At 40.5% G+C, this 15,815-nt stretch overlaps 1 protein-coding gene across 11 annotated transcripts in view; it reads right to left on the reverse strand.

Moving 5' to 3' along the window:
- Positions 1-15,815, reverse strand: part of Rbms3 (RNA binding motif single stranded interacting protein 3) — a 767,889-nt gene that overhangs the window by 56,091 nt on the left and 695,983 nt on the right. For all 11 annotated transcript variants that reach the window (XM_076917936.1, XM_076917932.1, XM_076917931.1 and 8 more), the window contains one exon: positions 6,823-6,933. In XM_076917936.1, coding sequence (XP_076774051.1) covers positions 6,823-6,933 — 111 coding nt within the window. The remainder of the gene's footprint in view (positions 1-6,822; positions 6,934-15,815) is intronic.

Genomic DNA, 15,815 nt, shown 5'->3' on the forward strand with positions numbered 1-15,815 from the left:
GAATTCAAACAAAATGACAACAATAGAAAAGACTTCGATCTCATTTTGAAAAATAAACACACTTGTTTTGTAGTATTTTTGTTTGAGATTGATTTTACTTTTAATCTATGTGTATGTGTTTAGTTGCACATGTGTGCAGTAGCCATGGATGCCAGAAGTGGGGCCCAGATTCCCTAGAGCTGAAAGATAACAGGTAGTTATAAGCCACCTAATGCTGTTGCTGGCAACTGAACCCAGGCCCTCTGAAGAGGAGCAGGTGCTCTTAACTACTGAGCCACCTCTCCAGACTCCACCCAGTTTGAATTTCTTGACAGAATTGCTTTATAAGTAACCCCTCACAGTTACACTGTGTTCCACGGGAGCAGGTTCACAGCACAGCCCTGTCTTTTGACTTAGCATATCAGCAATGCTTTCCCTACTTGTATGAGACTGCTGTGCTTTTGTGGTGTGCTACTGTTGGCTCTGCGGATGAATGAACAGTGGTTGGTCAACTATTCTCTACCAAATGCTGTCTAGAATACCACAATGAGTATTTTGAGGCATAACATTCATCTCCTTTATTTTACAATCTTTCCATCCACCACCTTCTCAGAATTGAACGTTTACACCCAGGGGATGTGTGCTGAAGTGTTTGGTTGGACACTCTGCTTCTAACTGATGCTGTACAACCTGAAGACACTGTCAAAGATAATTTTCTTCCATGTTTATAAATAATATGTCAGTTATTTATCTTACCTGATGCATGTGTATGTTTATATGCATATTTGTAAAATTATGGTAATAATGTTTTTTGATTATGTCATTTAATTTTCTATACCCTATTTTATTCCCAACTCACTCATGTTCCTCAACAGTGTTTCTATGAAGGCCTTTCTGTAATGATATTAATTTATATGAACTCAAGATCCATATTCCTAGAAGTAAAGGTTTTATATTTGTAAATAACTCTCCACCCCTGACAGACTTGCCCCTAACTCTTCATTCATTCTTTACATGAGAAGATTTCCCTGTAAAGAACTGTTATGTCACCATTAGATTAAAGAATTATTTAAAAAACACAACCTTTGTATCTACATTTTCTGTCCTGTATTGGTTTATAATTGGCTGCTATTTTTTTGAGCATTCATTTAAGGAATTAGAGTTACTAGGATTTATGAAGCTATTTATCGCTTAAGATGATATTTACTGAGTCATAATTCTATGTAAGATCTTCTGCTCACCTTTATAGTTCTCCATCTCAATAGTGATACTTATGCCTAATTTGGAAAAATGAATAGTAGATATTTTCATCTGGTAATAATCAGACTTTTGGAGCAGTGGAGAAGTGGCATGCCTGGAGAATGACAGCTAACTCTGGCTCATCAGGACTACAATTCCAGGATTGTTTTTGTGGGGTGGCAATACTGACAATATGGAAATTGGATGATGTCACAGTGCAGAAGAGGCTTGGGGAAGGCAACCTGCACCGGAGATAAGGAGCCTGCAGAACAAGGTCTTTTGATTTCTTTCAGTAGAGCCCAGTGTCATTGTAAGCCACTGGTGACCAGCAGCTGAACAAATGAAAAGGAGATAAGGAAGTTGTAAAACAAGATTGTCATGCAATATCGAGGTTCTTAAAACACACTCAAGTCCCAGGCGGCTTCTGCTAAAGCTCCCAGCAACTCGATAAGAAATTATGGATAATGGGGCTTTGCTTTCATCGAAGGAATTCTGTGAGAAAGAATAAACAAAAGCAGGAGAAGTGAAAAAAAATCCTTCAAGGTTAGAGCTGTGACATAAAATAGGTGCCTCGTTTACATCTAATTCATTTAGCTTAAAGCCTATAGATTCCGCCCAGCTTAGAATGGGGTACAGAATTGACCAATACACTTTGAAGAGAAAAATTACAGATGGAAATTCTTTAGACGATGATTTTAAAATCTGAGGGGACACGAGATGAAATATACCTGCCTTTTGGAAGATCAAAAAGTAAGTATGCTTTGGTTCAATGTGACTCCTCTTGTCACAATCTTAAACTGGAAAGTAGGGTGCTTAGTGGCCTTATCTCTGTTTTGAACAGGACAGTATGACTCTAGCTCCCCTGTTCTACAGCCTGGCAAGTATCTACCCTGAATTATCTTCTAAATCTTACTGCACTATGCCCTGGGAGTCCACCTACTCCTGGTCTGTTTCTGTTCTAATTCTCACCTTTTATAAAATTTTCAAGAGCTTCAGAGCTCTGAAAATCTCTGAAGGCTGTCTCGTTGGAGAGAGACACCAGTATACAGCAATGGAGGTTTGAATGAGAAATGTACCCCACAGGCTCAGGGATTTGAACACTTCGGCCCCAGTTGGTGACACTGTTTGAAGGAATTGTGGATCTTTCAGGACATAGGATACTGCTGGAGGAAGCAGGTCACTTAGAACAGGTGTTGGACATTTAGAGCTTCAACACACCTCTTGTTCTCTCCCTGAACTTCTTGTGTGTGTGACGGGATTTTGATCACACTGGTTCCTGCTCCTGCCGCTGACTGCTGCACCTTCCTTGGCATTACAGGCTCCTTCTTTGGACTCTAAGCCAAACAAACTCTCCCTTCTGTAAGTTGCTCTTGGTAAGGTTTTATCATGCTGACAAGAAGTGACTAACACATAGTTCAGATGACAGGGTGGAGGATGAACTGTGGACTGGTGAGACTGAAAGGTGGAGGTCCAATTAGGAGACTAACACAACAAGCCAGAGGAAGCCAAGAAAGGGGGAAGACAGGGTAGATCTGACAAGTGTCTAGGATTTAATTCCTGGGACTTGTAGTGGCATGTGGAGGAGAGGGAGAAGGACAGTGTACGTGTTGAGTCCCAAGTGTAGAGTTTGGCTAATAGGTGGGCCATCACAATTTTGACCTAAAGTAAAACAGGACAGGAACACAGAAGAGGAGAAGGGTCGGGCTGGAAAGAAGCTTGAGGATGTCCAGGACATGAATGTGAGTTGTAGTGACTTTGATATGTAGAAGATGGATCTCCATGGAGACCAGATAGGTAGAAGATGGATCTTCATGGAGACCAGATAGGTGCATCTGATGTTCTGAGACTAGCATTGAAGACTCCGATTTAAGAGTCTTCAATGTGGTAGTTGGTGTGGGGAACCATGTTTGTGGACAGGATTGCTGAAGGAAAGCATGTATGGACTGAGTAGTGAGGTGCTATCTGAGCTTGCAAAAGGAAGGACAGAGGAATAGTCAGAGAGAAGGTGTAGAGAACCAGGTACAATCTGGGAGTTTATTAGACAAACTGGGCCAGATATCTAAATCCATGAATATTTTACCTTAAAATTTTCATACAGTTTATATTAAAAGCAAATTGGACCCATAATGGGTCTGTGTGCCCATGGGGCAACAGCTGATGGCAAATGGGTTATGGTTCTGCTTTCTACACAAAGTTCTCATATTCTTGGCTACTGAAGATGCTATCTCCATCTTCTAGGTGTTTACCACCTAAGAAAAGGTATCACATTGAAGTGGAAATCCCTCTGAGTTATAATTTCAATGTCATGTATATTTGTATAATGTGGTCATCACAGAGAGTACTTGATTCTGTAGGTTCAAGGTAATTTGCTTAACTTCATCAAGTTCATTCATTCACAGGACTAGAACATTAGCTATGGAACCCTGGGGTATTATGTTAGTAGTTAACACAGTGGACACGTTAAAGAATTAAGTGATACCCCTCGATAGAACAAGCAAAGGAGCTGGATTGTTGGTTTAATAGGGTGGTGCATCCATCATGGTGACCTGAACTCACACCAGGTTAAGGATGATTTGACTGATAAGTACCTACTGTCACATAGTACATTAGGGCTGCTGTGGATCCTGCCATTAGACAACATCCCAAGGATGTATAGTGTATTACTGCTCTTAATTTGTAAGAAAAGAAATGGATCTTGGAAGCTAAGCATGGCCTAAACATGCACAGCCAACACAAAACCAAGTTGGGTTTTGGACCCTGATGCCACTCCTAAGTCTACTGGAATCTCCTAAGTGCCAATAAGAGAGTTGTGAGATGGGTCCACTTTGGTGGGAAAAGTCAATTAAATAAATCAACCTCAACTGGGTAATCCACAGCAAATGCCAATTAAAAGAAGTCACATAAAAGCAAATATCTGATGGCCCATGGTGTGAAGGAGGTGGTTTAGTGAAGAAATAATTATATTTGAGACACTGAGAGTGCTCAATTACAATTTTGAATGAATCAACAAAATAATGTGTCTTCTCTCTTCTCTCAAACACCGTATCAAGTTGCCAACTTCTAATGTTTATGTTATATTGCCAGCAATTAATGCTATATGATCCTTATACTGTAACTGAACACTCTTTACTTGCAATAGTGAAAACACACAATGAAAACAAGAAAAAAGTAACAGGAAATTTGGCATTAAAAATAAGGTCTATGTGCTAAGGTCTTTTACATTTATTGTGGTCCACAGTAAATCATTAAATGATTGGTTTTGGCAGTTGCCAACTGGTTAAAATTGGTGGTCCCATCTGATTCTGTTCCAGTTGAAAAGACTTAGATATACAATTTAAAATAATTTATTTAATTAAGAACTATGATAATTTGAAGCCTATTCTGTTATCTTTTTTACAGTTTTGGGGTTTTAGTTTTTTTTTCTGTTTTTTTTTTTTCAGTCAGGGACATCTTGTGTCTTTACTCATTGGCAAATTGAAGTGTTAGCAATGAAACTGGCTTTGCTTTTTAGTCAAATGGGTAAAAAGTATAAAATGTTTTCTTCCTATGATTCCATTATGGCTCACTTTTTTACAAGTAAATGACACACTTTAAGATTGCCATTTAGTAAAATAAATCTTCATTCTTTACTCTTACTCATCCTCAATCAACAGAGAACCTGAGAGTGAACTCTACCGTGGAGCTGAGAAGCACTGGGCTGTCCAACCCTGGATCTGGAATCTGCTTTAGTAGGAATACACAAAGAGACCACAAATCATCCTTAGACTTGACTAAAAGCTGTACAAATATTATTCTGAAACTATCTCCCCAATGAAAATGCTCTGACTCATGGTATAATCTCACCATGGTACAAATGTGATCTCAGAGCTGGCTTCTAAAATCTAGCTGAAAACACAACCTCATGCAATGCTATGACCCAGCTCCTACTCTTGGGCAGGTAACTTATCACCAATGGCACATTACAAGGGAACTGGTGTATAGCTTATGAAAAACTCAAGTTCTTTCTTGGAAGTGTGTGATTTTTTTCCTCTACATCCTTTGAATAAAGGGAGTCATTTTCCTAGGTCCTCCATCCACAGTTAGTATCCATAAGACATATTAGTATTACACAGTGTCTCTATGAGACTCATAGAGACAGTATCAAAGAGACACACAGGCTTAAAAACACAGTCAGAGGTGTAAGGTATTCACATGTCAAAGTGAATGATCTTGCACTACAGAGGGGGAGGTTGAGATCCATATGTATGTCCTAAATGGCACAATTCAGGGTTTCAATTAGATCAGGGTTTCTTGACTCCTGCTCCTGGGGTCTTTTTATGCTGTTTAACCTGTGTCAGTTAAAAAAAAAAACTATGCCCTTTCCCCCCATGTCTTTACAAAAGACAAGATCTCCTGTGCTAGGGTGCACACTAAACACTAAGGTGTGACTGCTGGTAGTCAGGCCATGGTGCTTCCATTTGCTAGTGATGTTGAGCATAGGTTTAGTGTTCTAGGTTGTATCTGATGCAAATATCGGAGGGACTTCTTTAAAAAATACAAAGCTTGCCAGTGAGTCCAAGCATGTCATAGATAGAGATCAAATATGCTACTGGCTTTTTTTTTTCAGTTCATTTGATAGCTCATCTTGGTTGTCAACTTAACACCAATGGAAAGTGGGAAGAAGAAACTGCAATTGAAAGATGATTACCTCCATCAGATTGGCCTGTAAGCACGTCTTCAGGATATTTTCTTAATTGCAAATCAATGAATGTAAAAGGACCCTGCTCACGGTGAGCAGTGCTATTCCCTAGTCACACGGGCTTGGTGTATATAAGAAAGTTATCTGAGCAAGTCAGTAAGCATCGTTCCTCTATGGTCTCTGCTTCAGTTCCTGCCTCCAGGTTCCTGTCTTAAGCTCCTGCCCTGGCTTCCCTTGATGATGCACTGTAACCTGTAAGCCAAATAAACCCTTTCTTCTCCATGTTGCTTTTGGTCCATTGTTTTATCACAGCAACAGAGAAGTGAATGGGAATACACTTTTTGAGAGTAAGACTAGTCAAAGCATCATAACTCTAAGAAAAGATTAAACATGTCAGATTCTGTTCCTTTTCTTCAATAGTCACTATGCCACTATGTCCACAGGAGAAATAAACACTCAACCGGGTCAACTTCTCAGTTACTTCCTATTACCTCAGACATTAAGAGTGAATCCAAAGGCCTTTACACTGATTACAGTTGGAACTGCCCTCTTATGTGTGAAGGAACTGGGAAAGATAGTGGGTCAACTGGTAAACAGCTGGGGAAAAGAAAACAGCCCACAATATATGGTCAGGAGGACAGATTTACATGTGTAGGCAGAAGGGTCCCTTTCCAGAAAGAGTTATGGTGCACTTGGTTCACTGTACCACATAACAAGAAGGGCCTGGAGTCTAAAGGCAATGCCACGGGACCCTCATCCTTGCCCATGTAAAGGAGTGTTCCCTGGGATTGAACTTGCATGCAAGCTTGTTCATGCTGGAACCCTACAGCTGCTGCCTGAGACCAGCAGCAGATTTGTGATTCTAAGGAAAACAGCACACGGTGTCTTCTCAAGTCCCAGGAAACAAAGTAAACTCTTCCACTCACCGTTCCTGCTGTCCCCAGGGAAAGATGGTTCATCTGCTGCGTCAGGGGACCCACGATGTTAGCTGGCTGCATTGACATGGCGTGGTCCATGGTGGGTGTGATCACAGCACCCTAAAAGCACATACAATGTCCGTCTGAAAACACGTTCCATGAGGAAGAAAACGTTCTTTCTCAAGAGCAAACACAACCTTGGATGAGTTTGCTTTTCACAGTAACCAGTGAATAAAGTCAGACTTAGATGATCTGGTGCCTGGCTATGCCTTTCTGGTCATGTGTGAATGTGTGGCACCAGCAATCCCCTTTGCTGTGATAAGATTGATGTGCAGTGTGTCTAGTGTCTAATACTCCTGACTTTTATCTTTAGGGGTGTTTTCAAATAAATCCTACTGTTCTCATAGATTTCTTTGATTGAAAATTGGGAGTAGTCCTAGAAATCTTCTAATTTTTCTTGATATTGAATACAACTTTCAGATTGTTTACTTTTTACATTTAAATTTTTGTGTGGTGTGTAGTATGTTCTCTCTCTCTCTCTCTCTCTCTCTCTCTCTCTCTCTCTCTCTCTGTGTGTGTGTGTGTGTGTGTGTGCAGGCACATGTTTGGACTCATGCTACTGTACATACATGCTGTAGCATGTGAATAGAGGCTAAGAGATATCCTGCAGGACTTGGTTCTCTTTTCTATCATATGAGACTCGGGGAATGAATTCCTGTTGTCAGGCATGGTGCCAGGTAATTTTACCTGCTGAGCCATCTTCCAGGCCCATGGCTTAGTCCATTTATTTGTGTTTTAAATAAGCATTTCTTGCTTACTGCAATATAACCTTATGACTGGGGTGAGGGGTAATGGGACCCATGTGAGCTTCTCGCAGGATAAGGATGTATCAGGGCCTAACATGAGTTACCTACGAATCATGGTTACCATTTCAATATCTTTACTTCCTGGTTGATCTTTTCTTAATTTTTTTCTTTATTTAACTTTTTGATATATATATATATATATATATATATATATATATATATATATATATATCCATAAGTTAAAATTTTAGTTTGTTTTTGTGTGCATGTTTTGTGTATGTGGGATGCTGGTCATAGCACTGATAGTGGTTGTGGTGTACTTATTAGTGTGAGTGTGTACATGTGTATGCACATGTGGAATCCAGAGTTCAACGTTTGGTCAACATTTGGTGTCCTTCCCCGGTGTTCTCCTTCTTTATTATTTTTTTGCACAGGATTCTTATGCAAATGACAAGATATATAAGCTTCAATTCATAATTATAAGCAGGCATACACATTAGAATTTAGACACACTACTTTCTTCCTGCTCCTTGAGTTTCGTTACCAAAGCAATTTATTTTTTTTTCCTTAAAAAAAAAAAAATACCTTCACTGTGAATCCTCTAAGAACTAATCCTTTTAAGTCCCCTGGGGATAAACTCCAGAAGACTCTCAGAACTCAAGCAGAAGCTCTGATGCATTTCTCTAACTCTAACCAAAATGTGGCATTCTCTCTCGGCCACATTTTAACCCTGCGTGGGTGCAAGAGTTCTTTCTCTTCCTGAGTTTCAAACACAGGTGGCCTCCTCATCCTTCCAGCCCAGAGCTCACCTGCCACACTTCCAGAAATGTCTCAATTTAATTAGTCTTGACACTCAAATAAAGAAACCGATAGGAAAATCTACAATCAAGACCACGCTGTGTGTGTGTGTGTGTGTGTGTGTGTGTGTATGTGTGTGTGTGTGTGTGTGAGAGAGAGAGAGAGAGAGAGAGAGGGGGGGGGAGAGAGATCCATCCTCCCCCATGCCCAGGAGGCTGCCCTCTCCCTGGGGTGTTATATGAGAGGCAGACTTAAGGTTTTGTTTGGGAAGCAGTCTGTAAGGGAGGTGGGCAAGCCTGTGACAGATCCATCAAAATTCTCACAGGATAAGAACAGAGGGACAGGATGCCTGCACTTGGAATTAATTTAGAGAAGATTGTCTGATCTCTCAGAGACTTCTTTCACAGGAAGCCGCGTATGGGGAGTCATTTGATGGCAGCTGCCGGCGCACTGTGTGTGCCTATAAACCCGAAATCTGCCAATCACACAGAAGAGTGGGAAGGGACTTGTCATAATCTGGAATTGTAAATAGCAAGACCAAGCACAGAGTGAAAAAACAATAGGAGGGAAAGATTCCCCAAACAGATGAGTTACTGTAGATAAACCAGTGATGCTATAGAGATTCTTGGGAAAAATTTTATAAGAATATTTGCTTATTGTCAGTAAAAAATGCCCAATGAACAGAGAATCCCCACAAGTTATCAGGAACGTTAAGCTGTTTAATCACAAGGGAATGGAAGATGCTCACAATTAATGAGTTAACTGGAAGTGATTGACAGGAACCTACAGGAGACATGAAGCTTTGAAGGTGCTTTATCAAAGACAGATACCTTAGAGGATCTGAAGTATTGGTTATTGCAACAAAGAATGGTGTTTGTCAGCCTTGATGCTTATCAATGTCAACAGAATCTCTTTTGTATTGTGCAATACAAAGGGAAAATATGAAAGAGAAAAGAAGGAAAACTTTACAATTGTTAAGGCAAACCAGTACCCACAATATACGCTGTCAAATCTGTCCCCAAGGATGCACTTAAGCCGTGGACTTCAGAGTGCTCTGTGACAGCCTTTGCCGACACATTAAGGGTGACATTGTCTCCTTGAAATATATAGAATGTGCAGTCTGACAAGCATCCACTGGACAAATGCCAGCACAAGAGGACACATGTTTTTCATTTCAGCATCTCTGCATGTCTGGATTTGCTGTGTTTAACTTACGAAGAAAAATTCCCGTAGAACATGCCTTTAATACCTCTAAAAAGCAAGCAATGGTTTCACGGCTGATGAGCAATGTGGTTCATGTGAGCTGCTGCTAGGAGACAAAGTCCTTCTTCCTGTCATCAGTGGGAGGAGATGGTGACACAACCCGGAAGTAAGAATGACAACAGTTGTTGGGGTAAAGTATGCAGAAGTCACCTCGAGTGAAGCAGGATAGGAGGACAGATCAAACTACAGGACACCAGAAGAAATACAATCCTGTGGATGCTGTCAGGACTCAGAAAGTCCACACAACTGGTAACGATGGCCTGCAGAGACAACTCTTGTTTTTGAAGGACATTGCAAACCAGAGTGTTAAACATAGACCAGGCTTACCTAGGGCTTGGATAGTTGCAGCCTTGAGTTTAACTATGTCAGCACTCTCTACATCTCTAATCCTGGAGTATAAATAGTACACTTCATAAAACCACCTCATGATTTCATTTTTAAAGAGAACTTTTTTTTTAAAAATGAAGGAAAGTATTAAGGAAATCAACTTGCATGGTTTGCTTACTTTTAAAACTTTACATAGGTTTTAGATGGTGGTTACATTTTAAAGCTAGCTCTCTTTAACAGGTTCACTAATTTACTGTACTCAGGCAGCTCCTGGAATTGTTTTCTACAGCATAGTCAAGGGTCTGGCTCTATCTGAGTGGAGGTCCCTAAAGGGGCAGGAAACTCCTCGGGCTCTAGGTGGTTGTGCTGGGCTCTGTCTCCATTGCTGCTGCTGCTGCTGCTGCTGGGAGCTTCAGTGTTTACAACTGGACATCAGAAAAGAATCTCTGTTGTCGACCTTCTGCTAGCATTTGAAATGAATTTGAAATCTTTGAAAGTTCATTCATTTCTCGAGAAAAAAATCACGGGACTCTTCACACCCAACAAAACATGGCCAGTCGTTTGCACTGAAAGCACACACGAAACTTGGATGTGGGGAAACAAACTCGGGTCCTCTGGAAGAGCAGCAAGTGCTCTAATCTGCTGAGCCATCACTCCAGCAATAAACAGGAGATTAAACAATGTCCTTCATTGGTGCTGCTTTGCCACTGTTACAGGACGTGGACCTTTGACTGTGAATCATCACAATACACTACAACAGATTCAAACAGAACAACCCTGTGTCTTGCAGAGGTGAGGCAGGGCAATTTCCTAAAGAACTGAAGCCACTGATTGGTCTCAAAGCTTCCATGTGAGCAGCTTGGCATTTTAGAGCCCTTTCTACATGGCATCTATTTAAGCCTCATGTTTCAAATCACAGGTTTGCTGAAGTCAAAGGTGAGAAGGGCATCAAAACAACATAACGTAAGAAAATTACTCAGCTAAATGAAAGAAAGGAAGAATGGTGAACTCCCCCAGCCCATCTCCTCCAAATGTTTCATGCCAAGACACCCAAGGCTCGCACTATATATTCTATTTCATAGACTGATTTATGCAACTGGGTTTTTATATAGGAACTGTTTAACATAACTTTTAAAAATATAGCTGAAGGTCAATTTTTATTTTGTCCTCAATCTGGTTTGTCTTTCTGTCACTATAATATTTTTAGAAGAAATATCACCTTGAGTTTATATATATATTGAACTATTTTTAGCACAGAGAACATGAGTGGCTTAAAAGTCAGGCAGTTCATGTCAATGGCTGACAGCAACAATTAATGACTGACAGGACTAGTGAATGAGTGACAGCAATAGTGAATTATCGACAGCACTAGTGAATGACTGACAGCACTGGTGAATGACTGACAGCACTAGTGAATGACTGACAGCAATAGTGAATGAGTGACAGCAATAGTGAATGATTGACACAGCACTAGTGAATGACTGACAGCACTAGTGAATGAGTGACAGCAATAGTGAATGACTGACAGCACTAGTGAATGAGTGACAGCACTAGTGAATGACTGACAGCACTAGTGAATGACTGACAGCACTAGTGAATGAGTGACAGCAATAGTGAATGACCGACAGCACTAGTGAATGAACAACAAAAATAGTGAATGACTGACAGCAATAGTAAGTGACTGGTGTGTGTGTGTGTGTGTGTGTGATGGTGTTTTATCTGTTTCATCACAGCATGTCCATATAAACATTTTCTTATGTAAATTGCTCTCAGTGATGGTGTTTTATCACAGCAACAGAAAAGAATACAAGGTTTTAAAGGACTGTTGTTGAGAAAGAATAAAGAACATCAAGATCCATTTCCTATCTCTTGGGACAACCAGTAAGCTTCAGCTACTCTGGTGAATTTACAACCAAATTGGAGGTACAGAATGACTTCCCTAAGTCTACTTTGAAATCCAGAAGGCTACGACTGGGCTAATTCCCTTTAACTGTACAAAATGTTTCATAGTGATTTCTGATAAACAAACAAACATACAAACAAACATACTAAACTAACCAACCCACCAAAAAAAAAAAAAACAAATAGAAACACGACAAAACAAAAAGCACCAACTGGATGTGGGAATGGTAAGCAGCCATGATAATCTGGGGGCCACGCAGCCCAAGAGTCCCCCTCATGTGGACTCCTTTCCCCATTGACTGTTCTAGAATCCTTTCTTTCAAGAGTACACCTTAAAGTGGAGCCATCATGTCACACTTCTGCAATCCGTACAGACAGGAATTGCATGCAGCAAGTAACAAAAGTCTTTGCAAGCTAACTTTCCATGTCTCCAGGACTAATTTTCCTTTAAATTAAAGAATGGTTAACAACAACCAGAGTTCCTGACTCAGGTCTTCATGCTTGAACACTCTACCCACTGAGTCATGTCCCCAGATCCACATGACCTTTACACCTCCCATGCTTTTGTTCTATATCTATAATGCATTCCAGGGCATAGGGTATATAATTTATGCATTATAATAATTTACTGAAAGAATCATAAGTAAAAATTTCAAGTCAGAAAGTGCTTTGGTGATTGTGACCTCTTCTGGCTTCTGTGGGTACTTTACACACATAGTGCACATACATATAGACAGACAGAACATTTATACACATAAAACAAATTTAAAATTTTTAATAATAATGATATTGATAATGATAGTACAAAACAGTCTTCAAATATATTAAATCATTGAGGGAGAGCTGCAAATTGGGACTTGGTCCCAATAATCAAATGGTTTTATTGACTAAATGCACAACAGAATTCTTGGTGCTTTTGTTATTAAGCTCACAGACCTGCTATAAGAACTAATCTGATTAAATATTTTTTAAAATATCTTTATCATAAAGGTGGATGATCTTTGTCTTTTATTTATTTAATTTTAATTAATGCCTGTGTGTCATGTGAAAGTATGCTACTTGTATGTAGTACCCACGGAGGCCAGAAGGGGGCATCTGATCCTCTGGAGCTAGAATGTCAAGCAGTTGTGAATAACCTCACCCTAGAACTGGGATCTGAACTCAGGGTCTTTTGAAGAACAGCAAGTAAGTACTTGTAACTGGTTCACTGGAGTCATTCACAACATCTGAAATATATTGTGGTGTCTGTCTGCTCCTGCAATACGACTTGGTTAAGGTTCTGGGTTAAAAAACGAGAGCTCAGTACTTGCTCATACCCAGGGTTCTTGTGATTTTAATGAACAGTGACCCCAGGCTCAAAGTAAGTAGGATACTTTAATTGAAATACAGAGCATTCTTGCGATCAATTGGGTTGATGAACACGGAGGATCTATCAACCTACTGTGTGTGTGTGTGTGTGTTGTGTTTGTGTGTGTGTGCCCATGTGTGTGCAGATGCACATCCCTGCATGTGCATGGATTTAGAGGCAGGAGGACAGCTTCAAGTTTCACTCTTCAGCTGCTGTCCACCTTGTGATTTTGAGACAGAGTCTTTCACTAGCCTGAAGCTTGCAGAGAAGGATGGACTGAACTCTCAGACGGCCCCAAGTGCCCCTCTATCCCTGCCTCTTCAGCACCATGCTCTGCTTTTTTATGGGGGCTCTGGAGATAGAACTCTTAAGTGTTCAGACTTGCATGGCAGCAAGCCCTTTACCAACACAACCATGCCCCAGCCCCACATGCTTTTGTCTGCTCGTCAGGTCTTTCTGGTGCTGTGAAGAGGCTTCATAATCACACAGAAGTCTGAAATTCTTGCCAAACGTTGCTGTCAATGAGGAAAGAAGTTCTCTGCACTCTATTTGTTAGCAGGAAATCACTGTAGATGTTGACTCAGATTCCCAAGTTTCAAATGCTCATCGGATGCAATATTCTGAATCCATCTTCTTAGAAACAATGAAGCAAAAAACGATTCCCAGTGGATGTGTGAATATTTATAACCCCCTCATTAACAGCTTCCTTTGCTGACAAATTGGCCAAAAGTCCTGACTCCATATCAATCATAACATGGAGATGGACCAAGTTGCTGAATGATCCTGGGAACTTCCTCCTCAACTCACATGACTGGTCAATGGGAAAAGCTCCCTACAGCCATTGTTTATGATGTAGAAAGCCCCAGTATGCCACAGGTCACTTCTATACTCCCTACTACAAGGAAAGTAGCAATTTCTTGGCTTGCAACTTGCTACAGAATGTACTTTACATTGTGGTTCTTCAGGGGACATTTCTGGGCTGTATCCCAGATAGGATAGGTTCACGAATTTGCCTGGTTCCTGGCAGAGGTACAATGAGACCCAAGGATATGGCTGGGAAGTCTTGGTTGGATTAAACAACTCATTTACTTTCCCTGAAAGTATTCTTTGCGTGATTGGTTCTGTGACGTATTGATCTGTGCAGAATCCCTTCAGGCCAAGCTCAGCCTCAGGGATACAGGTCTGTCATTTCAGAAGGACCCAGTGTCTGAGCTTTGTGGGAAAATGTGAGACGTGCTATCTCCTTTCCATTATGGTTCAGAGTGAATATTCTGTGTGTGTGTGTGTGTGTGTGTGTGTGTGTGTACATGTATGGGTACATTTGTGTAGAGTATAGAGAAAAATATCAGCACTGCCTCTTGCACCGTCTGCCTTATTTGAGGCAGTATTTCTCACTGGCCTCAGCCTTCCAAGAAGTCAGCATCAGCTGGACAGTGACAAGAGCATCTGCTTGTCTCCACCTTCTCAGTACTGGAATTCCAAGCTACAGCTGCTATGCAGGTCCTAGGACTAGACCTTGGGACCTCCTGTTTGCATAACTTTACTTTGCCAACCAAGCTATCCTGCTACATGAGGAGTGAATTCTCTACTCTACAGCTTCAGAAATGATTGTTCACTCGCTTCTTAACCATCTTGTTAGTTTTCTTTTCAGTTTTCAACTTGAGCACCGGATAGCTTGAGTTATCTTAGCAGTATCAGCATGCTCCCTTGTTACAGCCACTGTCAGTTAGAAAAATAAACCCTGTCCCTTTCTGCGAATAACTTTCTATAACTGTGATGTTCATCTGTTTGTTGGCAATGGGGTCTCTCATCCAGTTACTTCCAGTGGTTCTTTCTCTGCCTTCATGGCTGTGTCCATGGTAATCTTTGTTAAAAGTTACCAAAGTCAGTGCTGACTTCTCCATGTAGAATACAGGCAAGCAACGTAAACACAAGCAAATGGATAAAAACAAAACAAAACAACAACAACAAAAAAAAAACAAAAAGAAACCACAAAAAACCCTAAAACAAAAACAACAACAAAAAAAACAAACAAACATCAAAACAAACAAAACAAAAACAAACCAAAAAACTTGCCCATCCACATTTTCTGAACTCTTTTACTATTGGACACAGATCCATAAGGTGTGCTCCTCAGAACCGCCTTCAGGGGATTATGTAGAACTCACTTTAGAATAAAAGCAGAATGGAGGACTGTGACACCCATGTCCCTGTACATGGTGGAACAAAAGCTGCCCAGTGCCATGCAGCAACATAGTGGCCAACAGTATAGGATACTCCTGTGATTATCTGGAAATGTGGGGGACACTAAACTCCAGAATTAACTGGCTATTGGGTCAATCTATTGCAATGAATTCTTACTGTGAAAAATTACATTGAATACAAAACTTTCAGATACAAGTATACATTAATTTTATGGCTTATAACTTATGTTCACAGGTAGATTCATAATAAGCTAATCCCACCCTATTCTTTAAGTAATGGTCAACTAGGAGATTTTATTATCTCCTAATATGCCTTGAAGACAAATTGGGGGGGGTTATAACCATATGGCCTGT

The sequence above is a fragment of the Arvicanthis niloticus genome, chromosome 21, assembly GCF_011762505.2.
Source record: "Arvicanthis niloticus isolate mArvNil1 chromosome 21, mArvNil1.pat.X, whole genome shotgun sequence".
Lineage (NCBI taxonomy): Eukaryota > Metazoa > Chordata > Mammalia > Rodentia > Muridae > Arvicanthis > Arvicanthis niloticus.